The 24,852-nt window shown below is 53.4% G+C and overlaps 1 protein-coding gene across 2 annotated transcripts; it reads right to left on the reverse strand.

Moving 5' to 3' along the window:
• Positions 1 to 7,419: 7,419 nt before the first annotated feature.
• SYNGR1 (synaptogyrin 1) lies at positions 7,420 to 24,174 on the reverse strand. 2 transcript variants are annotated; one of them, XM_075155049.1, is made up of 4 exons: positions 23,935 to 24,174; positions 12,179 to 12,416; positions 10,554 to 10,699; positions 7,420 to 8,136 (listed from the first exon to the last, which is right to left on the reverse strand). In XM_075155049.1, exons 1-4 carry the CDS (start codon positions 24,031 to 24,033, stop codon positions 7,918 to 7,920), a joined length of 702 nt encoding a protein of 233 aa, XP_075011150.1. In that variant the 5' UTR covers positions 24,034 to 24,174; the 3' UTR covers positions 7,420 to 7,917. The 2 variants fall into 2 exon arrangements, with proteins under 2 accessions (XP_075011150.1, XP_075011161.1); XM_075155060.1 differs by having other exon boundaries at positions 7,420 to 9,369; positions 23,935 to 24,145.
• Positions 24,175 to 24,852: the final 678 nt, after the last annotated feature.

Below are 24,852 nucleotides of genomic sequence, written 5' to 3' on the forward strand. Positions count from 1 at the left end.
CATAGTAAAAAACCCACCCCTGGGCAGGAAAGCCCCCTACCGAACAAAGCCCCTTCCCCACAGAATATGCGCAGTAAAAAGAGAGGACACTGTGACTTTAAGTGAAGACGAGGCATTACAAGAACCAATAGAAGCAAGGATGACTAAGTGTCGATGTGAAAGTACTGATAACTGTTGCTCGGAGTATATAAAATGCTTACCGGGTGTTAACTGAGGTGTGCTAGCTTTGTGGAGTTGCCACCTAGCACCCATCTCTGCGCAGACATGAAATAAACAAATATCTCGACTCTGTGTGTGAGATTGGCTTATTGCACACAGGGTAACGAACCCCGCTTGAGGGACAACAGTCGGATGGACAGATTTAGTACTAATAAAGATTTGTTTTCTCACCAGTATCAAGACGAATTCCCAGTGCTGCAGAAATCTGTGTAGAACAGCATTGTCCATGTCATTAAAAAGCAACAGGCGAGTTTCTCTGCTTTAAAACACGATGTCACTTTTTCAGCATTGCAGCAGAAGCTTATGCCTATTTAATGACATTCAAGGTTGCAGTCATGCACCTTGATGAGCACAGGCAGACCCTGTCCTTGCTCAGAGCGCCACTGAAATCAGCAAGGCTTTGGGTGTGCTCAGAGACTGCCAGTGTGTATCGCATTGCGGGACTGAGAATTCGGGAGTAATTTCTGTCCATACTCACTTATATCCATAAGTGAGTCCTTCTGAGACTAACGAGCGAGTCTGTGTGGGTGCAATAGGGCAGAACGTGCTCTCGATGAGAGAATAAAACTACTTTCCTAAAGATACGAGATAGAAAAGCTGCCACTTCCTTGTTTGTACAATGACTAGTCACCTCTTGCAGTTTAAAATGTGCCCTGTTCATAATTTAAATGTCTAGCTTCAGCACATAGTCACTAATCATTGTCATTCTGGTTTATTTTTTTCCTGCCCGTTTGGGCTGGAACACAGACCTGGTGCAAAACATTTTTTTCTTGGTGAAAATACTTGTGCCAGATTCTGTCTGGATATTGCTGTGGTTCTGTCACCGAGCCTCTGCCCTAACCTTGAGCGAGGCAGTTAACTACTTGGTCTGCAAAAAGGTAATAGTAAGATTTACCAAACGAGGCTGCTTGCGGTGCTAAACAAATATTTATCCAGCATTTTGCAGCCCTCCAAAGGAAAGTGCTACCAAAGCTTGTGTGCTGCTTCATGAATACCTGCTCACAGAGACCAATAGCTTTATGCAGCACTTGCAAGATGAAATACTGCACCAACAGTTTTTGTTGGCTGTATTGATCAAGCTTATTTTTTCCTTTGCTTTAGTTATGCTTCAGCAAATCCTCTCAGAAATTACCACACTGTATTCTCATACAGCCAAAATCTCCTCAAGAATGCAGGATATCGGTCACTGAACCTCATCATCCATGCACCAATAAATGAATCATATGATTCAGTGGCTACCAGATCCACAGCTCCCTCTCTCATGTTAAACTCCCATATTTCTCATTCCTCCCTCTCTCTCTCCCCTTCTCTCTCTTTGTATATTTATTGTTTCTCATTGCTTCTCTCTCCCCGTGCTAGGGATTATACACACGGTATTTCAGGTGCCAAGCTGTACTGCTGCCTTCCCGTTCTTACTAATGTTTTCTCTGTAGAAAGGGAAGAAGCATGATCGCTCTGCTGGGCTGCTGGGTGAAAGATGAACAACATGATTGAACAACGTGCCGTGGGGAGCAGGGAGCACAGGGCAGCCCCAGCGCAGTGCTCCTGTAGGTGCTCGGAAACCACACACAACGGGAAGCAATTACAGGATCGCTGGCAGAAGCCATCACAACCTTTAGTTTCTCTCCACTGATCACAAGTGAGACATGTTTAGGGAGATTTTTTTTGTGCCTTGTTTTGATGATAATGGAGGCTGGGGCTGGAAAGGAAAGTCATTATTTTTAGCAAGGCTTGCATGAAGCGATATGGAAAAAAAGAAGGGTCTCTCTGACAGAGCCAGCTTGCTGCACTTGCTCCGCTCCTACGGCAGACGGTTGCAGAAAGGGATGGTGGAGGGGGTGCCATTGCAAGCCCTCACGCAGCTCCACCCTGAGCTCTCCCCAGCTACTGCTACCAACTTCAGCCTGATGCTTCCCACAGACGCAGATGCCCTCATGCTCCTCGCTCCTCTACAGGCAACTGTTTCCAGGCAGGCTGGAAAGGCAAAGAAATAGAGATGGAGCAGTAGAGAGAATAAGCATTAAGGAAAGAAAGAGAGGTGGAGACAGAGAGACAGCAGCTTCCTTCCCCCAGCACCCTCCAGAGAGTTGGAGAGCCAACGTGGAGAGCTGCTGCCAGGGCAAGGGGGAATGGTGACGGAGTGCTGATCCCCCCAAGAAAGAGCCAAATATCGCTGCAAAACAGTTTATACAGAGCTTTAGGCCAGTTGGGCTTTTGAGGAAGGGAAATGGGGTGGTTTCAGCTGTGCCAAAGCATATGATTTTATTGAATTCTATGATACACTAAAGAAAGTCTCATCTCCTCAAGTCCTGGGATTATGTGAACTTTTTTTTAAAAAAACTTCATAATGGAATTATGTTTCTAGATGACATGGCTGCAGGGAGAAGCTTCAAAACATGACTCATAAGAGCTTGAAATACCAGAAAGCAAAATTAAAGAGATTTCAAATGATTAGAAGAAACAAACTGGTAATGTTGGAGTCTTATTCATCTTAAGTGCTTGCTTTTGGCAATGTTTTGTCTCACCAGTTTTTAACTTTATCTGTCACCAATACAGACATTTGCCTTTCTGTGAGCATGGTATCTCCACAACACTTCCACCCCAAAAGCTGGGACTGTAGGAAGGGTCTTTGTCCAAACAAAGATTAATCAAGAAACAGATGGGTATGTCAACACTTTTGCATATAAACTGACATGAAGCTACAGCGTCTGTGTGCTCAGTTGTGTCCCCCAGAGGGGAGACAGTTTGGAGAACTGGATGCAGCCCGCTCGCCATCATATGCCTCCGCTTACCATCCTCAAACTGCACAAGGGTTGGGAAATGTGATACTCGGGTACTCTGGTGACGGGCTCATTAAAAGGTGATGAGAAGGAAGCTTTACCTAAGCATCAGCAGGGGATGGGATTTTGAATTTTATTTTTATTGCAGAGCCAGTTGAAATGAGATCCTGTTTAACGGTGGGCTATCAGTTACTGACACCCACTGTCAGCAGTGCCCTGAGAGCTCGTTTCCCAATATTTGATCATGTTTTGAAAATGTGTACTATGCTAGACACCCGAGCAATGGTCACACATAGATGAATAGAGGTAAAGACACATCAAAGGAATAAACAGATCTGCTTCCCCAGGCGTGGAAATACTGATCTTTATTTTCATATAGGTTTGTAACCTATATTCCTGTACGTCCCCCATCCACACCTCCTATAGCCATATCCCTTTCACAATGAGAGTCCACTTCTAATATGGCACGTTAAGCTCATGTTTTCCTACTGATTAGGTAAGAGACACTTGACTCTGTGTGTGTGATTTGAAACTTGGGCCAAGCAAAACACGCAACCATTAGCTCCCCCTGAAATATCTCAATAAGGGCAGTTCTTCAGGTCTCTTTCCTCCATTCAAGCCACTGATTGTCACTAAACTTGCCGGCCGTGCAGGAGCACAGCAGCCATGCCCTCATAGCAAACCCAGCTTAAAAAGCCATCCCTCCACAAAGAAGAAAATCCAGACCATTTTTTTCATATAGTTTGGTTATTTTGAACGTCATAACTTTATTGAGACACCAGTAGTTACCACCTTCACTTTGTTAACCACAAATATATAGGACATTGTAAACACAGGTGCCGAGGTGGCGGGGTTCGCTGTAGTTGGATTTCGGAACGGACAGGGGCAAGGGGCAGAGGGGGAGGAGGGGTGAAGGGACACTCGGGCTTAGACAAGACCACTCAGGGGATCCTGTATGCGGCAGGCCATCCATGAGTCATCATATATACGTATATATGTATAGCTTTATATTATACATCTTTTTAAATATATATATATAATATATATACTATACACAGGCAGTAATGTGGCAGGGGAAGGGGCAGGGCAGCCCAGGTGGTGTTACAGATGCCACGCAGGCAGCAGGGAGTTGTCTGGATGCATGGTTTGGACTTGCTGCATGAGGTGGCCTCGCTGGGCTCCTTGCCTTGTACCTGCTCTGGGGACCAGAGCCAAGACTCCAGTGGGAACCACCCCGCAACGCTGCCTTCCTGGGTCCTCCCAAGTGCTTGTGAGGGTGCAGGGACAAAGACGCCTCCTCCCGAGGGAACTGCCAGGAATAACGTGGAGGGGAAGGGTGTGTGATGAGGTGATGAACAGTGTGGTGGGGACATGGGTGAGCCGGGGATGGGGACACGTCAGGAGACTGAAGCTACAGGTAGAACTGAGGCAGTTTCATCATCCCTTTGCCCCTCACAGCCCCTACTTCTACAAAATGGTCCCTTACTTGGGGGCTTCCTAAGATAAGAAGACATCAAGGGGCTGTTGCTCCCAACAGGGGATGTGTAATCCTCTGTAATCCGGACAAATGGCAGAGGGGGAAGAAAGCTGCCTTATCGTTTTGCTCATACAGCCTTCCCTCTGATCTCCTAATCCCTAGAGTGGGGCTGATCTCACCCACGTTTAGGATCTAAAAGGGACATGTTCCAGCCAGCTGCTCAGGTCTTGCCTACGATCACCAGAAATAGGCAGCACCTTATCAGAAGTGCCTAAGATAAGATAACCAACCCTTTGGGTAGGTCTGTATCTCTCATCAGCTGCAGAACCAGCCAAATGCCACTGGAAATTGCATTTTAAAGAGCTACATGCAAACAAGGAGAGTCCCACCCCCAGGTCTGTCACCACCAACCTACCACTGCAAAGGCTAAAAGCAAGTCAACCCAAGGACAGTATGCCTTCTCCCATGAACAAAAGCAAGAAGTTGCCCAAGTATCATCTAGTTTATAGTGTCCCCTGCCACACCAATGCCTTTCCTATGACACAAAGCAGGGAGGAAAGGGACAGAGAGATGGGCAGTAACCCAGGACGAAGCCACCTGGCTCACCTCTCACTGAAGTGCTGGCTCTGAGGGGGAGGCTCATTCCTACCTCAAGCCCACCAGAGCCCATCAGCTGGTTACATGAGGGAAGCAAGATAAGGATAAAGAAAAGCTTGCTCATTAGTCAGCCCCAAATGGTGTTCAGCCATCTATGTAACTCTGAGGGGAGAAGGGGCATGTAAGATGCTTCTGTGCTACATGCCAAAACAGAGCCCCAGGTAGACCCCCCACGTATGGTCCGTACCTCTCCTCATGTGCCTGGTCCCTCACCTCCTCACCCCGAGGAGGGGGGACAGGTGATGGGCAGTTCCTCCCAAAAAGTACAACACATTTTTGAGCTGAGGGCTGGTTATTTAAACCCTCCTCCTCCTCTTGGTTCCCTCCACACACCCAAAATGAAAGCATGAAGGATGACACAGATGAGTCTGGGTGAGTACAACTAGTTTTTCTCCTCCTCCACCTCGTCATTTGTTCTCTCCTCTCCCCCGGCAGAAGAGACGGACTGGAGGCAGTTCCCCCCACAGCTACAGTCATAATGAACCTCTCTCAATAAAGTAACCCCCTCCCAAGCCTAAATATTAGGCTAAGCCCACAGAAAAAGAAGCCCAAGGGGCTTCCCTCCAAAAAATACCCCTCCTATTTACAGTATTGCTTTCACTCGCAGCCACAGAGCAAGGGATGTGTGCCCAGTCCCTCCTGGTGCGTCCACGGGGCTGGCTGGTCCCCTTCTCCCATCCTCACCAGTGGTTAACCACCAGCAAGGGGGGGGCAAGCCATGGAGAGGACAAGCCATGGGGAGAGCCACCGGCAGCACAAGTCTGCTGGTAGGAGCAGGTAGAAACGGTGCCTATATACAGCAAACAACTGCCCTCTCTTCCCCTCTTGGGGCCTGCAGCTCTACGTTTTTCTACCCCTTCCCTATCGTTGTGGGAGAGGAGTTGTACTGGGAGGAGGGGAAGGACTGGTAACCTCGGTGTCCTCCAGATGAGATGTTTACACAACCACAGGGCTGACCTGTGTCCCGTCCTCCTGACTCCTAAGGGTGCTACAGGGAATAGGCTGGACGCTCAAGGGAAGCACCTATGGATTTTGGATCTGCTCCTGATCTCTGCTACTGGGGCCAGCGCTGCGTGGAGCAGGGTGGCTGCCCGAGGTTGGAACTCCTCACAGCTGCAAGGCCTACCCTGCTTCTTGTGCTCTGAGATGTCTGGGCTGGGGAGAATTGTCCAGGTGGCTATTGCTGAATTATTTCCCTTTAGGGATCATTTTCACATAGACACAGATCGTCGACACATAGACATTACTTCTATCCTGGAATAAACAGTGTGCTTCCAGAGCTGTGTCTTTACTTGAAGCAGGATCATGAGGAGTGTGGAATGATGTCCACACGAGTTCTATCTGAGAGTCACTACTGCCACCTAGGTGAGGCTTTAAAGGCAGCCAGGACTTGAGATGCTGCAGAAGACGCACTTACAGTCTGTGGCAAGTACAGCAAGACCAGTTTTCAGAGAGCTCGGTCTGGTCCCAACCAATTCTCTGCACACTAAGACCTCCTCCCCATCTGAGTGGGAGGCAAAGTGCAGCCGCGCGGGGCAGGACCCTTCCCCGCTTGGTTGCACCCCTGTGCAAGAGCCAGACGCACGCTGGCCATCCCAGCAGCTGTATTTCTTTCCAGAGGGAGTCCTGCTCCATTCCTCTGTGCTACAAAGATGGTGTCAGCAAGAGACTTTGCACTGTGGTAGCAGAGGAACGGAGGAGGGTTCAGCAGGACCTGAGGAGTGAAACTGGCTTTCTTCTCCTCCTCCTGCCCAGGGTGAGATGGCAAAGCCCTCCTCTCCCCCTCGAACCAGCCCAGCTGGGGACGAGGGCTCTCAGGGCCCCCTAGAAGCCCACCTCCTCCATCCTTCCTTCCACAGGGACTGCGCCTGGGGGCCAGGGTCTGGGCACAGCTCCCCTCCTGCCTCACCAAACACTGGTCTGAGAAGAGTGGCGAGCAGGGCGTACCAGTAAGGGGAACCACCTCCCCCTCAATCCAAGGGGGCTGGGGAAGGAGTGACTCTCGTGGCACTGCCCCTCTGCTCTGCCGAGTCTCTTGTTGTAACCTACAGACGTGCCTGTGGTTTTTGATTGTACCTGCAAATCTTCCTCCTTCCCTTCCCATTTTATCTCTTTCCGCTCCCCCCCCGCCCAATACCACTTCTCCCCAAACCCTCTAAAATTAAAGCACCCCTCCCTCACTAGTGGGTGGGAGAGAATAGCCCCTCCGTCTTTGCACAGGGGACACCATTCCAGCTCCCCTCCACCCTTGCACGCCTGCATGCTAACTCCCAACACTGTCCCCCTCCCTGAGCCACCAGGCCCTCCAGCCCAATTCGGATGCTCCCACGTCTACTCCAGCCTTAGGCGACACCGTCTCTTCTAGGAAGGTCCCCGTTCCCTCTCACCCTTTTCCTTCTGCCTCCAGCACCCTCTCACCTGGCCCTGCTGGTGCCATCGCCCTTCTCCTGCCCGCCGGCCAGACTCTGCCCTCCGCAGCAAGGCAGGAGGGAGAGGAGGGAAGGGGGAACCTTCCTGTCTCAACGCGGTGACAGATTTTGGAAGAATTTGGTTCTGGCGGGTAGTTTTGGGGGGAGGAGAAGGAAGAGGTGATGGGGAAAGCTTTTTTTCTTTTTTTTCCTTTTTTAAAAACGATAAATAAAAACAGATGACCCAGAAGGCTGGAGCATAGCTGAGAGCCACCTCTTGTGCCACTACGCACGTGTCTGGTTTGTGCCTCGGCTTTCTGCCGGCAGTGGGAAAGGGGGCAGAAGGGAAGGGGGCAGGGAAAGGGGCATCGGTGGCTCAGTAGTTCTGCGTTTGGTACCCCTGTGTCTCGGTGTCGAAAGCATCTGCCGGAGGGGGCTGCTGGTATGTCCCCACCGTGTCTGTAGCATCCTCCTCGTTCGTGTAGGGAGCATAAGGCATGCCGGAGTCCTGGCTTGGGTCCATGTAGTCCTGGGAGAAGAGGGCCGAATCGGCACCCAGCCGGAAACGCTGATACGCCAGGAATGCCTGGCCCACCTTTAAGGGAGGAGGTGGAGGGAAGAGATGGGAAGCAGAGAGGGGAGGGGGGAAAAGAGAGGGGGAACGTACCGAGAAAGAGAAACAAACAAAAGTGGGGTTAGTAGTGGTTACGGATTAGTGTACGAAGCCCGCCTGGAAGATCACTGGTGAAAAACCCCCGAGAGCATGGAGATTCAGGCTGCCCCACAGAAAGGGCAAGCCCACCCGGAGAGAGGAGGGCTGGGCAGGGACGGCTGCGAGCCCAAGGCTCCCTGCTGCCTCTGGGACACACTGGGCACCTCCTGCCCGGTGGTGGGGTTTCACCGACATGGTGCAGGTCGCAGAGGCTCAGACAGCCTGGGGTTATCCCGTTCAGATGCTCCTGCCCCTGGGAAAGGCAACCTGCCTCAGGTCCACCGCAGAAGGTTTGTCTGCCGGGCTGGATGTACGCAGCCATTTTGCCTGCAGAGGCCAGGAAGGAGAGCAGGATTTGACCCGGAGTAGCGAGGTAGCGGTCACCTCCTGTAACCCCTTCACCGGCCAACATCTGCACGGTGCAGCACAGACCTTGGGAAGGAGCAGCAGGAGGCAAGGTGGCTGCTTGCCGCGTTAGCAAGCGTACTGCTGCCTCCTGCCCCAGGCACTGCAGGCAGGATGCCCTTTGGTGGACTGAGGGAGCCCGGGCACGGGGTTCAGCATCGCGGACCCCAGCAGGCACCAGAGCATTCCTGATAGAGATAAGTGGTCTACTAGGTTAGAGGGTTTTGGAGAATGAGGGCTGGGTGAAATGGAGGAGATGATACAGTGGTGGGGGCAGAGGATATCTCCTGGCTGAAGTATTAGGTCTGAGCAGTCACCAAAAGAAAGGCACAGCGGTGTTATGCAGCATTAGTTAGGGTACGGGTGAGGGAGAGAAGGGGGCAGAGGAGGAGGAGGAGAAATTGCCAGTTCCAACTCCCCAGAGGGAGAACCCCCGTTCAGTGGACAACCTGGCCCACTCTGGTTCAATGGCCCATCTCTTCCCACCCCGTGCCCTGCCGTGACCACATATGGACACCTGTGGTCAAGGCATTGGAACCGTCTGTGCTCAGTAACCTCCTCCAGCTGCATCCCCCCACCTCTTCCCCCAAATTCCCCCATGAGCGAGGGGCACTAAGGCAGCAAGGACGGGGAGTTAGGGAACAGGGTGTTGTATTCTTCCTGAAAAGTAATGTCTCTGAGTCTCCGGAAAGCCAGAAACGTGAGGAAGCCCTGTGAGGAGAGAGAGGGGTGTGGGGAGGACAATCAGTAAGGAAGAGCAAACCAGAGCATTTGATTGAAATAAAAACCCCAAGGAACTGGAGGAAGAGGATTCCTATTTGGCCACTTGCAAGCCCGTGCATTGGGGAGGACCACTGCAGGTGGTGGCACCTCAGAAAGGGTCCAGGGGGACCCCTTGCAAAAGTCTCGCTCCTCGTCACACTTTCCGCTGGAGCTTGCAAGAGGCCTTCGGCAGCGCTCGAGTGCAGGACGCCGCTTGTGAGGGGACACGCATGCTGCTGTCCCTTGCCCCCACTTGGCGTCACCTTGGCGAGGGTGCTGACCGCACAACCCTTTGCAGTCCCCCTTCCTCTCTGATAGCTTCGTGGTTTTAGGGCACCCTTCCTACCTGGCCCCCACCCAACGTTAAGGCCCGTAGGGAGAGGAGAAGGTAAAGCCACAAGGACTTATACATGGAGACCGGCCTAAAATGCTTTCCTGCCTGGCACTATCCTGTCACTTCAGACAAAAATCACTCGGGCTTGGTGCTTTCAGAGATGGGAGGAAATTGTGGGGGATATTTATATTGCACACCACAGCTTTTCCAGGAAACTAGCAATAAAGAAGTGCTGGGGAAAGGGCAGTCTTAAGAGACAGCACCATCACCTTCCTAAGAGGCGACGCAGTGCGGCGGCGCCGCAGTCGTGGGTGCAGTCGGAGAGCCCGGAGGGACGCCGATTGCAGCCTCCTGTGGCCACTGATGACATTTCACGTGATGGGAGCAAAGCAGGGAGGGAGATGGGTGCAACCCCTGGCCTGGAGCTCCCTTCTCTGCTTAGAGTCTACGAGGTGAAAATGCTGTTTAAAGTCCTCTGACGCACAGGGAAAATGATGCTTGGGGAGCTGGCTCATCCAAGGTCATATTAGAGGTTTGTCAAGGACAAACTCCTTACTGGGATATGGGACCCTCTTTCCCATTGTGCTTGTTAATGCTCTAGCACCTTCTTCCATATAAGTTTTTGAGTCCTTGTTTCCCAAGTTTACCTCCTAACCATCTCCCCTCCTGCTTTTCCTTCTCAGAAGCCATGTGAACTGAGATCTCAGAGGGAATCACCCTTAGCCAGTCACCTTCCGTTCCCCACAAGCTAATACAGTGCAGAGGACACCTGATCCAACATCACGGCTGCTGTACTCACCCAGGTGAAGATGGAGAAGAACGAGAACGTGATGGCTGCTCGGGCTGCATCCCCTCCCTCATTCATTGGGTTGTCCTCTTCTTTTGAAGCTTGCCACTGGTTGGTCAGAAAGCAGAAGCCAACGAACCACAGGAACGCCCAAAAGGCTGGGATGGACCACCACCAGCATGCCAAAGGGGAAGGGGAGAGATATCAAGAAGGTATGTGTGAACAGAACATAAACACATCACATTTCTCTGGAAACTTCAACCCTACGAGACCCACCAGACTGGGCCAAACTCTGACTGCGCAGCCTGTCTAAGCCCAAGCGAGCTGGCAGGCTCGCTGACGGCTAAATCGTCAAGGTGACTATAGGTGTCTGCAGAAAGTACCTCAGGAGAGTTCATTTGCTTGTGTTTGGATTGATCACAGGACTTGCATTTGGCCTTGGGAGAGAGCCTGTACAGGAGAGATCACCTGGGCTCTCTGAAACAGCCACTGCTTCGCAACCCTGTCCTCCAAGGACAAGCGAAGAGCAATTCCTTCCAAGGGAGCTGCAGAACAGCGGGAAGCAGCCGGCCTGCAGTTGCACAGAGACCGGCCTTTGCTCAGGACAGCACAGGCTAAGGGACTCACGCCGAGGAAAGGTGCTGAAAGATCATTAACATGCTGCACCCCCGGGAAAGGGGTGAAGGTAGGGGGGAGCCCCGAGTCCAGACTGGCAGCTGGTGGGGAGGAGTGGGACTCACCCTCTCTGCCAGGTCAGCCAGATACCCAGCAGCGAGGGAAACGGGCATTCCTAAATGGCAGCAAAACAGGGCTCAGTCCTTCCCCTTCCCCTTCTCTTGTTAGCTCTAAACAGGACTGCTAGGCAAGGGGCTAACCGTGAACAAACTTGCAAGCCAGAAGTCCAGTTCAGATGCTGCACCTGATCCTGTTCCCACTCCACTCGTGGCCCCTTTGACAAACTGAGGGGGGGACCCTGACGTGGAAAAGTTTGCCTGTACGGCCGGAGTAAGCCAAGAGAGCGATTCAGGATCGCAGCCCGAGCGCAAAGCACCTCTTCACGCTGCTGCTGACTGGCTTTACACAGGCACACACACACGCACCATCGCTCTGTCTGTCACTTCAACACACTGGGGATGGAGAGGTCTGACTGTAAGTTAGAATAAGCCTTGGGGCTAGATGAGGTCCTGCACAGCTATTCACCTGGGGAATGCCAGGTAACCTAGGAGGACTAGTTTAGTCAGCCTAAACAGTTTAGTCAGCCTGCGTGAAATCCTCAACCTTTTTTTATGTTAAAATATATGGGGTTCAATCACCTGGAGCTGGAAAAGAATGAAATACCGTCTCCAGAGGCATCAACACTTGGCCTTAGCAAGCACAAGCATGCAGGGAGGCAAGACGTGCTGAGCCTAAAGGGCACCCTGAGCTACGCCTATGGAGAACAGCAGAGAGGTATCAGCCAGATTGGCTGAAAAGAAGAGAAAGGGAAAAAAAGGAGAGAGAGAGAAGGCTTGAGAGAGTAAAGAACCCAAAGACCTCCCTGCTAGAAGGAACCTGGCCTGCAAGGCAGCAGAAGCTCCCTCCCTCTCCCTTGCCGGCGGAGGAGAGGGGCACTATGGCCAACCGGCCAGGAAGCTCACCCGAGACTCCGATGTCCGAGAGCACTGCCTTCTTGCGGTCCTTGACGCTGCTGATCTGCGGGAAGTAGGCATCTAGAGCCAGGTAAAGAAGGCAGCTGAGGAAGGCGAGGACACCCACGGTAATACCATAGTTGCAGGCATTGCGATTGCGGTTGAAAATGCAGTGCTCTGGTGTCTCCTCCGAGGTGTTCACGTACCCTTCATTGACAATGGAGCCAAACACCACGATGGAGAACACCTGGTGGGGAAGGAGGCAGGAGACACGTCAGGGCAAGCCCCGTCTCTAAGGACCAGCACAAAGGAGCTGAGCTTTGCGCAGGACAGCCGCCCTTCGCAGGCACCCCTCTGCTCTGCTGAGCTCCCGTCCCGCTGCCTCGCCTGGGCTGTAGCCACGGGGAATTTACTGGGGAGACAGTCTCATTTTGTTTCTGAGGATTAACTTAAAATAGGACCACTCAGATTGAGCCTTTTTATCCATCTGATCTAAAGCAATGTAAAGCTGTGGAGTAAAGGTGGCTTCCCACAGACACACAGGGAGGCGATGTGGAGTGTAAATTGGGATATGGTTGTGGTGCGGGTGCCTGCGTACAAGGGCTCCAAGTAGCGGAAATCCTCTTAGTCTGCTCTTACTTGCCCACCCACTCCTTTCCCTTCTAGGAATTCATTGTTTCTACCACGCATTTGTTCACTAATTTTATCTATTCAGCTACTACGCTCTTTTTCCCACGCACCCTCCCACAATCTGCAGCTCTGCGGCTCCGTTCTGCCGTGCTCCTGCTCTCCCCATCTCCCTACACATCACACACCTCTCTCCACCAGTTTTCCACCAGCCCAGCCCATGACACCACCTGTCCTTCTGCCCACTCACCCGTACGCCAACACCCTCCAACCTTCCCCAAGGATTTAATGGGCCAAACATCCCCCCTCCAGGTCCGCCTGGCAGGGCCATCATAAGTTCCCCACCCGTCCGGGTAGGGAAGCGGCCACTGCCGCTGCATGTTATTTTAAATCGGGTAGAATTAAGGATGAGTCCAGGTAGAAATGCCATAATCCGCAGTTGCCAGTCTAATCTTTGCTCACAGGCTTAGCCTTCGTCACCTGCCACAAGGCCATCCCTCTTTGACACAGCAGGTTCACCAAAGCAGAGAGCTATTTACAGCAGCCCCAGTCCCGCATCTCAAATAAACAGCTTCCCCTCGCAGCTGCGGGAGAAAGAGGGGAAGATTAAGGCGCACGTACAGATTTTTCTTTGCAGGGCATCTTGAGAGCCTTGGTAGGAACAGCTCGCCTGCAGGCTGCCTGCGAGGGCCCCAGGCCGACGGGAAATGGGACCTCAAGCATGGGGTGAACATACGTATGACGTGCACTAGGACGTCACCGGAGCACTCGGCTAGCCTGGGAGTTGTCTGCGCAACAGGAGCCTGGCACCCTTGGAACCACCACCCAATCCCCCAGGAGAAACAGCACACAAGAAGATGAGGTGGCCAAGTCTCCTGCAGGGAGCGGAGGTAGGTCTGAGGGTTTACTAGGTCAGAAGGACCCCAGTACCGCTTAACCCGACCAAGCACCGGGAGAGCACACGGCAGACAACCTAGAAAGTGGAGAAGCAGCTTTGTGATTGCAGGGAAAATTAACTGTTGATTAATATCAACCTGAAACACCATCTATCATCAGTAGGGTTGGATGCCACAGCACAGACCTCTGCTGTTTGACCTGTGGCATCAAGAACCAGAGGAAAAACCTTACTCACGGTCCCCGACAGCCCTTGGGCAGATACTCAACACTGACCACATTTCAGCTGCCGAACTCTAACAAGTATCTACTGACACCGATACTATTTTTTCACCCCAATGCTCATAACTGGGTTACACTTGGGTTGCTGACATTGGGCATATTTTTGACACACTAGAGCAAGCCAAAAAAATCTACAAGCCAGCGCTCCTAACTGTGGGGTCTGTATGGGTTCTCTGAAAGTTCACAAGAGCTTTTTAAGCTTCGAAGTAAAACAACTGATTTGTCCTCCTCCTTCTTCTTGAAAATAAAGATTGATCATACTTTGCAGAAGTTACCCGTGAAAACCAAAATGAAACAAAAATCTCTTCTGCCTGAAGCAAAGGTTTGGTCTTCAAAATTTCAGCCTGCATGGTTGGGAAAGGCAGCAAAATTGCACACAATTACAGCAGGCTCTTTCAGTGGGAAGTCTCGCACACCGCCTCAACAGGCTGGGCTGACAGGTCTGCCTAGGACCATCGGCAGTAACACCATGTTCCTCTACCTGAGGGGGAACTGACAGACTTCTTGAAGTGACAACCCGATGTGAGGCTGTGACCAGCACCAATGCTGCCACCTGAAGTACCAACCTCCTTATATTGGGATTACAAAATGGGTGCCCCGTTTTCCACAGCATTAGACAAAAAGCTTAGTTTCTCTTTGGAAGACGAAAAACAGCCTCAAAAGTGGCATAGCCTGCTGCTCAGTTTTGTTGTAGGGCTCAAAACTGGTAAAATGTCAATTCCCTGAGCCAGGTCAACCCTTGCAATGAGCTGTATTGCGAGTCTCTGCTTACTCATTTGGGGTGAATGAACTTCGGTAATGGCCTCTCCCCAGAGACACCTCTGTTTACTCTGCTCATATCCTGATACACATCCTCCCTCTGCTCTTATCTTTGGGTTTGCTGCTGGCCTGTAAGGGCTCTCGTCTGCGAGTGAAGAAGCAGAATCATTCCTTTTTGCATTTGCCCCTTTATACCTATCTATCTTGGCCCTTCGTGAAGACACATCTCAGAGTCACGAGATCAGAGGGACATCTCCCTCTCCCTAAAATTTCAAGCAGAGGTGGCATTCCTAGCTTCCTTTCTCCATCTTTAGTCAGCCAAGGTGCCACAACTTCTCTCCTATGAAAAGAAACCTGTTTTACAGCCTGGAAGTGCCCAAGGTATGATTTACTGGCAAGCATCTGATCTTAGGAGTTTTCTGGGGAGATTCCACTCAGGGTATTCTCACTCGTGAGCAGAACAAGTCACTGAGGATCTTCTATATCCTGAAACAGCCACCCCAAAGTACTCTTTGTCCTTAGGAAAGCCTTCTACAGACCAAAGCACAGTAGCTTAAGGGATATCTCCTATCCGTGTTTTCCTCACTACTGGTATCAGCTCTGCTCCATGCTCCACTCCCTGGTGCTGCAGAGAAGACAAGGTTAGTGGCAGTGCAGAGGATTTGCTCCCTTTGCCAGCCTGCCACTGCCCTCGTAGCACAGCAAAACACCGTGAGGATCCACCGGGCACAGAAGCCTTGAGCTGGACTGGATCACAGAGATTGGGCAAGAACGGGCAGGCTCAAACCAGAGGTTTCAGACTGACAGGCAGAAGAGGCGATTGCTGCTGCTGCCAACAGGCAGTGTCACACATTTTATCACCGTGATGTCTGCACCCAGAAGCTGTTGCGATGGGTGCACAGACAAACAATTTTCTAGAAAAAATAATAATTATGAGAGCCCGGATCTCGCAGCCCTCAGGAGAAACTGTTGCACACTTAATCCATGGCAGCTACTTCTTGTCGCTAAGGGGGCGGGTGGGTGGAAGCTCACTGCCGTAGCAAGTCATCTTAGAAAGAGCAAGTATTTTTTTATTTCCTTGAATTCACAATCCGTGCCCGTGCAAAGATGATTCAGGCAGCAGGTGCAGTATGAATGCTGCCTGGATTATAAACAAAGCACCAAGTCTGCAAGGATGAAGCATTTACGTTCCCATTCCCATCACATCTGCAGCACTTCTGAAGAAATGCCAGCTCCCAGCAGCACTGGCACAAGCCTCTTGCCCCTCTGTGTTACTGCTGCTTGTTCCTTCTACCCGCTTGGCATAGCGAATCCTCGCTGCACAAGGCCTTGCCTACAGCCACTAATAAAATGGTCCAAAATATGCATCCAGCTGCGAAGAGCAGGCGAGGAGAAGATGGCAGGAGTCTTCTCCCGACTGAGCACTGAGCAGGGAAGTGACTTGTCCAAAGGCAGACAGGAGGCAGGCGCAAAGCACTGCATCCCGACGCTCCCAAAAGCAGCCCATCCTCCCACTCCGCGGAGGGAGACCATTAGCCGCTTTCCTACGCTCGGCGACGAAAACCAGCCAGCCATCCCCAGCTTTGTTCACCTCAGCAGCCTCATTTCTTCAGCGAGGCTGTTTAGTCAGTTAACAGGACTTGAAGTAAGTAGATTTTTAGGTTGAGAGGGTTTCCTTAAGCCTCCAAGAGCAACATTAATTAGGCAGGTGTGTGGCCTGTCTGGAGGTGTGCATTTAATAAGCAGTAATATATTTGGCTACACTCAAAAAAATGGACAGAAAACAGCACATGGAGAAGATCTGACCAACTCAGCGTTGCTGCTGGGACCCAGCTTTTCTTGACTTCATCGTTCCTTAAACATCGCATCCACACAGGTTGTTGCAATGAATTCCTAGACTTCTGTTTTCCTCAAAGAGCTCCGAGACATCAAGTGAAGCCCAGAGCCAGGCACTTCGCAAAGCTGGCAGAGGCAGAGCAACTTGCCGAAAGACGCAGCGAAATGAACGTGACGCTAAGCACTGCGGGGAGGAGACGGGCAGAGGCTGAGAGCTTCCCTGTCCTGGTTTCTCAAGGGGCTCGTGCTGGCCACTACAGGCTTGTAAGGGCTCACTACAGAGAGAAAAGTGCAAATAGGCAAAAGGCTGCATCCCACCATAAAAGACCTTTTTTTTTCTCTCTCACTCAACTGGGTGATCTGATTTTGCCAGAGGCAAAGGCGAGAGATGAGCCCTCAGAGGAGAGGCTCTCCGGTCCCTCCCCACCTCCCCGCTGCAGGCTCAGCCCCACAGGAAGCCAGGCGAAACCTCCTGAGCATCATGTGAGGCTTTCCACCACGCTGCCCATCCCCAGCCGTGCATCAGACGCTCCTGAGCATCATGTGATGGATGCACAGCACGGCCAGCCTCCGGCGGTGCGCTAGGATTTTCCTGCACCTCATCCCAGGAGTTTGTCACGCTGCCTCCTGACTTCATCCCCGAGATCCCCACGATGGTCGTAGCGGGGATGAGGCTGAAGACGGTTTCTGTCGAGCCGCCTGCTTGGGCTCGCTGCGGTGCCCTCCGGTCACAGGCTCTGTTGCACTGCGTGTTGCCTCTCCCTCTCCCAAACACCCTTCTTATTCTATTATAGAGAGGAAATAGTTTGGTGACATAATATTCCTCGTGGGACTTCAAATCAAATCCACCTTGGGCAAAATGAAGCAATAACTCTTCTGTGTCTGATCTGGTAATGACCAGGAATAAATCAGTTTGAAAAAAAAGCAAGAGCAGGGGAGAGTGCAAACGATAAACTGGCAGAGATGATCTGGCTTTCATTTTCATTCAGCCACTCGCAAATGAAGTCTCTGGAAAGCTTTGGAGAGCCCTGCACAGACACGGATTATTATTATTATCATCATCATCATTAAATCTACTTGTATTTAGTTCGTTTTGAAGAAAACATACGCAGCTTTTGATACGCATGGGACTGGCAGCTTGGAAACAGGCGGCCTCTATTTATTCCCTCCAGCCGGCCCCACGCAGGCAGCGAATGACTCCTGCCCACGGTCTCGATGGCATGTCTGAGCCCTGTGCGGGTGCTGGAGGGGGCCAGCCGCCCCGTACCCATTCATACCCGTTTCCCCTGAGCATGGGACGGGGGAAGAGCAGGGGTACACCAGCACCTCCCTCCCAGCTCACCCCCTCTGGCCACCAGCCATGTGGCACCAGCTCCCCAGCCGGGGCTGAGCCGGAGCAGGTGATGGAGGGGAGAAAGGCTCCGCATCCCTAATTCCTGCCACGGGATCTGGGACAGGCTTTCCTGGCCAGCCGGCTTTTTTTCACACATGGCTTGGCAGCTGACAGGCTGGCCATTAACCCTTCCGCCTCCTGCCAGACCTGTGCCCGGGTCAATCTTTACCCCCACAGCAGCCCAAGCCCCGGGTGATGCCGGCGCACCCCAGGAGCCAGCAGCCAGGAAGCCTCCGACGGCAGCCATGCCTGCCACCCCGGGGAGGGAGGAAGAGCTTTGCCATGGGAAGATGCCCGCTGGTATAACAGGAGGCTGTGTCCCAGAGAGCAACTTCAGGAAGCTCCAGCCAGTCCCGCAGGTCTTACGCTCTTCTCATGGTCAAATAGCATCTTCTGTCCCACCGCTACTAGTGACGACTCCCCATGGCCACACCTCCATGGTGGTATCCAGGTGCTTCTGTGCTTTCTAGATGGTCCCTACATTGCCAGGTTGCTGCTCAGCAAAGTGAGCACCCAAAAGTTGCATCTTTTTCCATGAGGAAGAGTTCAGTTTTCTTTCTAGCAACACACCTCTGCCTTCTTGGCTTGGCTGTGCCAACCTAGGGGGAGGACTGCATCCACTGCCACTGCATCTGCTCCTCTCACAGCCACACTAGTCCTCTCTGCTGCCTTGTCTTGCCACAAATGTTTGCCTTAGCCATTCTCACCTCCATACAGCTTCTCTGCTCCTCACCTGTGTGCCTCTCGTGTTTTGAAACAGCAGATTACATACGATTATCTTATTTTTTGCTCATATTTCTGACTGCCTTTGGTCCTTATATGCTATTTCTCAGATTTTTATCTGCAAATGCCATTAACGAGAGATTTGTTCCTGCTCCAAGATCTTTCCTGGAAAAGCTATGCTGGAAACAACGCGACCTTCTGTATCCAACCCCGAATCACTCCGTGGCTCTGCACATCTATTGCTCGTCTTCCAACGTGGCCTCTCACCCAATCCCAGTGACAGCGATCCCCCAAAAACCCTTCTGAAGCTGACCCAAGAAAGGGGATCCCATGAAGAACCGCACCTAGGGCTTGACCGAAAGCACGTGCTTTGAACCACTGTGTTTCTTTCATCGTGCGCTAACGTATCTCCCAAGCACGCAGCCAGTGAGCATCGTGGCTGGGGCAAAAATCACGTGCAGGAGCAGAGGCAGAGAGCATGAGCTATGGTCCACGAACACAGGGAACATCTCAGCTAAATTTAGCTGGGACAGAAAGAAGGTGGAGGTTGCAGCTGGTTTCAGACTAACATGGCCCCTGAGCTCTAAGGCTCGGTTTAACTGCCTCCACAAGTTCACAGCGGGTGTCATTTCCATACAGCAAAGGACAGTGTGGAGGGAAGAGGCAAAGGATGTCGTAAGTTGGGTGTCAGCGCAGTGAGCCAGGACCTGCCGGCAGGGCAGGAGACGGGGCTCCCTGCCACGCCGGGGCTCGGCCCCGTCCTCCAGCTCGCAGGCGCCAACTTGTCGTGGCGAGGCCGGGGACGCGGTTCCTGTCCTTCACCTGCCTTGTCTGCTCAGCCGGAGTTGCCTGGGATGTGCCGTGCCTGCAGAGACAGGGGACAGCGCTTCTCATCCCGGCTCGAAACATCTGCATGCTCCCACCAGACAGGGGACATGGTGGCAACGGCAGCGGGTGATGGAGGAGGAGATGGAGGGGAGGCAGCGGCTCTCCTCACCAAACCTCCCTGCGGAGGGGCAGTGCCCTTGGCATCAGAGAGAGATTTTGTGTCTCAATCCGTGTGGCAAGTTTTAATGGGCTGCTTTGCCTGCATGGCTGTGGCTAGAAATACGCTCACTCAAGCCACCTAGCTGGGCCTGCCTCCAAAAAGCAAGTTACTTTTGCCTTGTTAGGCTTTTATATCGAGCAGTGCTTCAGTTTCTCCAGCGAGCAGGTTTCCAAGCAGTCAGGAGCGCCTGGAACAACCTGTTTCAATTAGCATTTTACTTATTTATGGAGCCAGTGCTACATCCAACGCCCGCGGGTTGCAAAGGAGCCTCCCAGCTCCCCCGCGCCGGCTGTGGAGAGCACTGCGGGTCAGGGCGCAACGGGATTACGCAGGGATGTGCCCACACTCGCCTGCTTTATTTCAAGAACGATCCTGGAGCTAGGCACCGTAGCACAGCTCTAGCTCGGTGTGGGTCACCCAGCTCCACTAGCTCCAGCTGTAGCACCACTAGCTCCAGCTGTTGGGTCACCTAAGAAGGCTGAAGGCAGGTCTACATGTCAAGGTGGTAAAAAACCTACCCATGCACCCATGTCTCGTCTGCTGTGAGGCACCAGTTGTGCGATGCCTCTGTGTTGCAGCCAGCGGCAAGCGAAGCAGCACGGCGTGGAGCAATGCCTTGAAAGACCAGGACTGGGAGTAAACCCCAGCCACCCATCACAACAGGGCGAGTTGCTTGACTTCTCTTCACCGCCGCTGGGAATAGGGAGGGAGTTCTGCCCTTCCCCACAGAGAAGTGAGGAAGTCTCCGGGATCTTCCAGAAGCTCATTGCTTTCATCGGCAAGCCTCAGTCCAGCCAAATCGGACAAGTCACCTCACTGCAAGATCCACATGCCCTTGCAGGCATCCTCAGCAGAGATGCTCAGGAGGTACCGCTCCGTAGGGCTGCCTCCCTGCACTACAAGGTGCTGCTTCATCCAGGCAAGCGCATCTGGGGCAGGCAGCAGTAGGGAAAAGGCTCACGCTGAGGCTGAACATCCAAACCTGACATGGGTGCTCTGCAGGACCACCACTGCTTGCCAGCACCCATGCCAGGCAACCTTTCTGTAGGGAGATGCATCCTTACTCCGCTGTGCCCAACCTCCAAAGCACCCAAGAAACCTGAGCTGCCTCACAACACTGTCACAGTGGATAGATGCTCCAGAATTGCTAACCCCTTTCCATAGTTTAGCATCCTCCTTGTCAAACCTATCCCATCTCCTCCTCAGCAAGGAGCAACATAAATAATCTTTGGTCACCCCATCTGCTCCTGATCCTGCAGCTCTTCCTGGAGATTTGCCGCCATCTCAATTGGGCTGCAAACTCCCTGGGCAGGAGCCAGTTTTGCTGCCTGTTGGTAAAAAGCCATATGCACCTCCGTGCCTTCATAAAGTCTGCTAAAAGACAGCATGACCTGAGCACAAGGTCACTGCCTGGGGAAGCAATCATGAGAATTTCTGCTCTCAGTGAAAGCTCATCACGTGAAATGGGCCAAAAGGAGTCTCCAGTTTGCCCTGGGGAGACAATGGACCACTCACACCATGAGCAGGATAAAGGCAAATGAGATCTGAGGAGATGGCAGGCAAGGTGCTTCCAGTGCGTGCAAGAGCAGGTGAAAGGAAGGACTTTCACAGAGACCACGGGGCGGGAGAGCCCTTTGCCACCAGAAGAGTTTGGCTCGTAGAACCTGGCGATAGAAAGGCTAAGTGCGGATGTGATCGCGGTCTATAAATACACCCAGGGGAAAACACCAGGGAGGGAAAAGCACCATTTAAACTGAAGGGCACAAGAGCACAAAAGCAAATGGATAGAAACCCAGCCACGAATAGATTTACAGTGGAAAGCCCTGACCGTTGGAGCTGCTGAATCCTCTCCCAGAGGGAGTGAGAAGGGCAAAAAACCCATGAACTAGTCTTTTTTCAGCGAAGTTCAACCAATTTATGGAAGGGGCCATAAAGGATGTGATGCTTGTGACAGCCTGAGATAGGACTTCAATGCCCATGAGGACCCCTCTTGGTCTCAATTTAAAAAAAAGATCAAAACCACAACTAAATATCTGGGGGTAAGCTTGTGGCTCCCTGGCTTTGCAGAGGGAGAGATGCTCGGGAGGACAGACAAGACCAAGCCGGTGGAAAAGCAGGAGAAGGAACTCGTATTTCGGGAGAGAAGAGGTGCACGCGTAGTCCTGCGCCACGATGGCCAGGCCAGCCTCCCTTGCTGGACCACTGACCTGGAGCACCTCCAGCTCCTGCACAAGGACTTTAATTTCCACGGCCAAGTGAAGTGCCTGGGGTAAATCCCATCCTGTCCTCTGTCAAGGTCAGATGGGCAAGGGGAAACCATGCGGGGTCCCAAGGAGATGCGAGTCCCCGGGAAGCGCTCCTTGCCTGGGGAGACCTTGTGGGGCATGGAGCTGAGCTCGGCGAGCCAGCCAACAGTGTCTGAGAAACTCCGAAGCAGAGTAGGTGCCTAATTAAAATATAAACATATTTCCTGTTCTCTCTCCCTCACCTGGTGCCTCTGGGAAGCCAAAATCCCGCAGTGCTCAGATGAGGGGGAAAAAAAACCCACCAGACCGACAGGGAGAGAGAGAAAGAAAATTCTGCCACAGAGATTAGCAACGGGAGAGCCTTTGTAGGTCACATCACGTCCATCATCCCCAGGCACGCAGGCTGGCTCCGCTCCACCCTCCCCGGACCGGGGGGTGCGCGTACCCCATCACCCAGCACCCAGCGGCAGTCCCGGCACGGCCAGCCTGCTCCCGGCATGATATGCTGTACTGTAAACAAGCTCGGGCAGATGGACGGACGGACGGACCGCCTGCATTAATCACGTCCTCAGCTGTCTTGGGGCTCTCCAGCCACCCTCCGAGTCACGTCACCCAGAGGGGACATCACCCACCCACCCGGCCAGGAGCACAAGGGCTGCCTCCCCACTGCTGGCAGCAAGCCGGGCCACCTTCCCTTTCCCTCCTCGTTTCCCCCCTCCTGGCACTGCTTTTATTTTATTTTCCCAAAGCCAGCCTGACGTCTCTCCTCCCAGCGCCGGTGCGCATGTGTCTCCTCCGCTCTCTCCCCCTGCCCTCCCTTCTCTGCTCCCGGCCGAGACCTCAATCTCTCCCCCGCCGGCTCGGTGCTGCAGCTCCCGCTCCCTTAATCCCAATGACCTTCTTGCACAAACCCGCAGGCCCCATGGGCAGCCATGGGATCGGCGTCACGGGAGGGAGGGAGGGAGGGAGGGAGGGAGAGACCTTCCCCCTGGCACCCCGCGCCTCTCCACCGCCCCCGTTAGACCCCCTTTTCTCCCTACCCCCTTCCCCACAAATTACGGAGAAGAAAGCATTATAGGGAAAGGAGGTTGGGGGGCTGAGAGGATGAGGATAAAACACAGAGTGACGTCCAGCCCCCATAGCCCCCCCAACTCGCCCTGGCACGGCCAGAGCCTAGTGCCCCCCGAGCCCCGGCTCGCTAGAGAGCCACACCAGGACTGCAGCATCACCCCCAGCTCCCCCCCCGTCACCCCACATCCCGCTGCCTCCCCGCACCCGCCATAAACCCACCGGCTTGGGGGGGGTGGGAGGTGGGGGGAGAAGACCCCAACACAACCCCCAAAACAGCAGAGGTGAAGATGGGGTCACAGTCCAACCCAGCTCACCCCTTCCCTCCCCAGGGAAAAAAGCCCAAACCAGAGTGCTCTCACTCCATATGGCTCTATATCTATATGGCCCTATATCCATACACACAGATATGGCTGTATATCTGTGTGTGCACACATGTATGTGGAGATATATATGGAGATATTTACATATGGAGATAGAGAAACCCAGTGATAGATCCATATATCGAAACATACATGCATACCTACACGGAGATATAGCCATAAATGCTTATATAGGCGTATACATATATATCTCTGTGTATGGATCTAGATGTGTGGAGACATATCAATGGACATATGCATATCTACAGATGTGGATACATATCCATACACAAGCATATATAAAATATATAATAATAAATATAGAATACATAATAGCATACATTATAATAATATATAATGATCTATAACATATAACATAGTAATTTTACATATATGTATGTATGTGGAGAGGTCGGGGTTGGGGCCGGTGGTGGCCGCCCGCCCCGGAGGGAGCCCCGCGCCCGCGCCCCCCGCCCCGGTGCCGGTGCCGGTGCCGGCGGCAGCCCCCGGGGGCGGCGGGGCCTTACCCAGGAGAGGAGCCGCAGGAGGGTGTGCGGCTGCCGGATGAAGGCGTGCGGGTCGAAGGCGCCGCCGGCTTTCCCCGCTCCGAAGGCTCCCCCGTCCATGGCGGCGCGGGGGTGGGCGGGAGGCGGGCGGGGGGCTCGGCGGGCGGTGCCGGGCTGCGCCGAGCCGTGCCGGGCTGCGCCGAGCCGCGCCGAGCCGAGCCGCGCCGCGCCGAGCCGTGCCTGGCAGCCCGGCGGCGGCGGCGACGAGCCGCGCGCTCCCGCCCACGGGGACGCGCCGCGCCGGGAGCGCGCACCCGCCCCCTTCGCCCCGCCGCTGCCGCCGCCGCCCACGCCGCGTCGCGGGGGTGAGGGCAAGGAGTGGGCACGTCTGGGGCGGGAGGCGTGAGGTGTCGGTGGGGCAGGAGTGTGAGGAGGGGGTGCTTGGGGGCGTGTGTGGGGTGAGGGCACGGCGGGTGCAGCATGGCGGGGTGCTGGGGGCGGGGGAGGGTGGGAAGACCTCCCCAGTACAAAGGCACACCACCACCACCACCACCACCACAAAGGGAGAGGGAGGCAGGGGTGCTGCCCCGCTTTGTTTTGGTAGGGCCTAGCAGAAGTGCGGGGCCAACCCCCCCACCCGCTCACACCCTGTACCCCCATCACCCCTCTGCCACGCAGCCCAACGTGTTTCACCGCTTGCAGCCCCCATAGAGGAGTAAGGCTGGCCCCCTTGGGTGAAACCCGGTTATCCACAGGGAGCCGTCACTGGTGCTCCCTGGGTGCAGGCGGCTCCCTGCACCCCCGCCAGGCGCCTGCTCCCAGGCAGAGGTGCCTGGTGAGCCTCAAAATCGCACTGCAGCAAAGCCTCCGGCTCTCGTTTCTAACACCCTCACCCTACAGGCAGCGTGTCCCTGGGAGGGGGCGGCAGGAAAAAGGCCC

The sequence above is a fragment of the Calonectris borealis genome, chromosome 1 (assembly GCF_964195595.1).
Source record: "Calonectris borealis chromosome 1, bCalBor7.hap1.2, whole genome shotgun sequence".
Taxonomy (NCBI): Eukaryota; Metazoa; Chordata; class Aves; order Procellariiformes; family Procellariidae; genus Calonectris; species Calonectris borealis.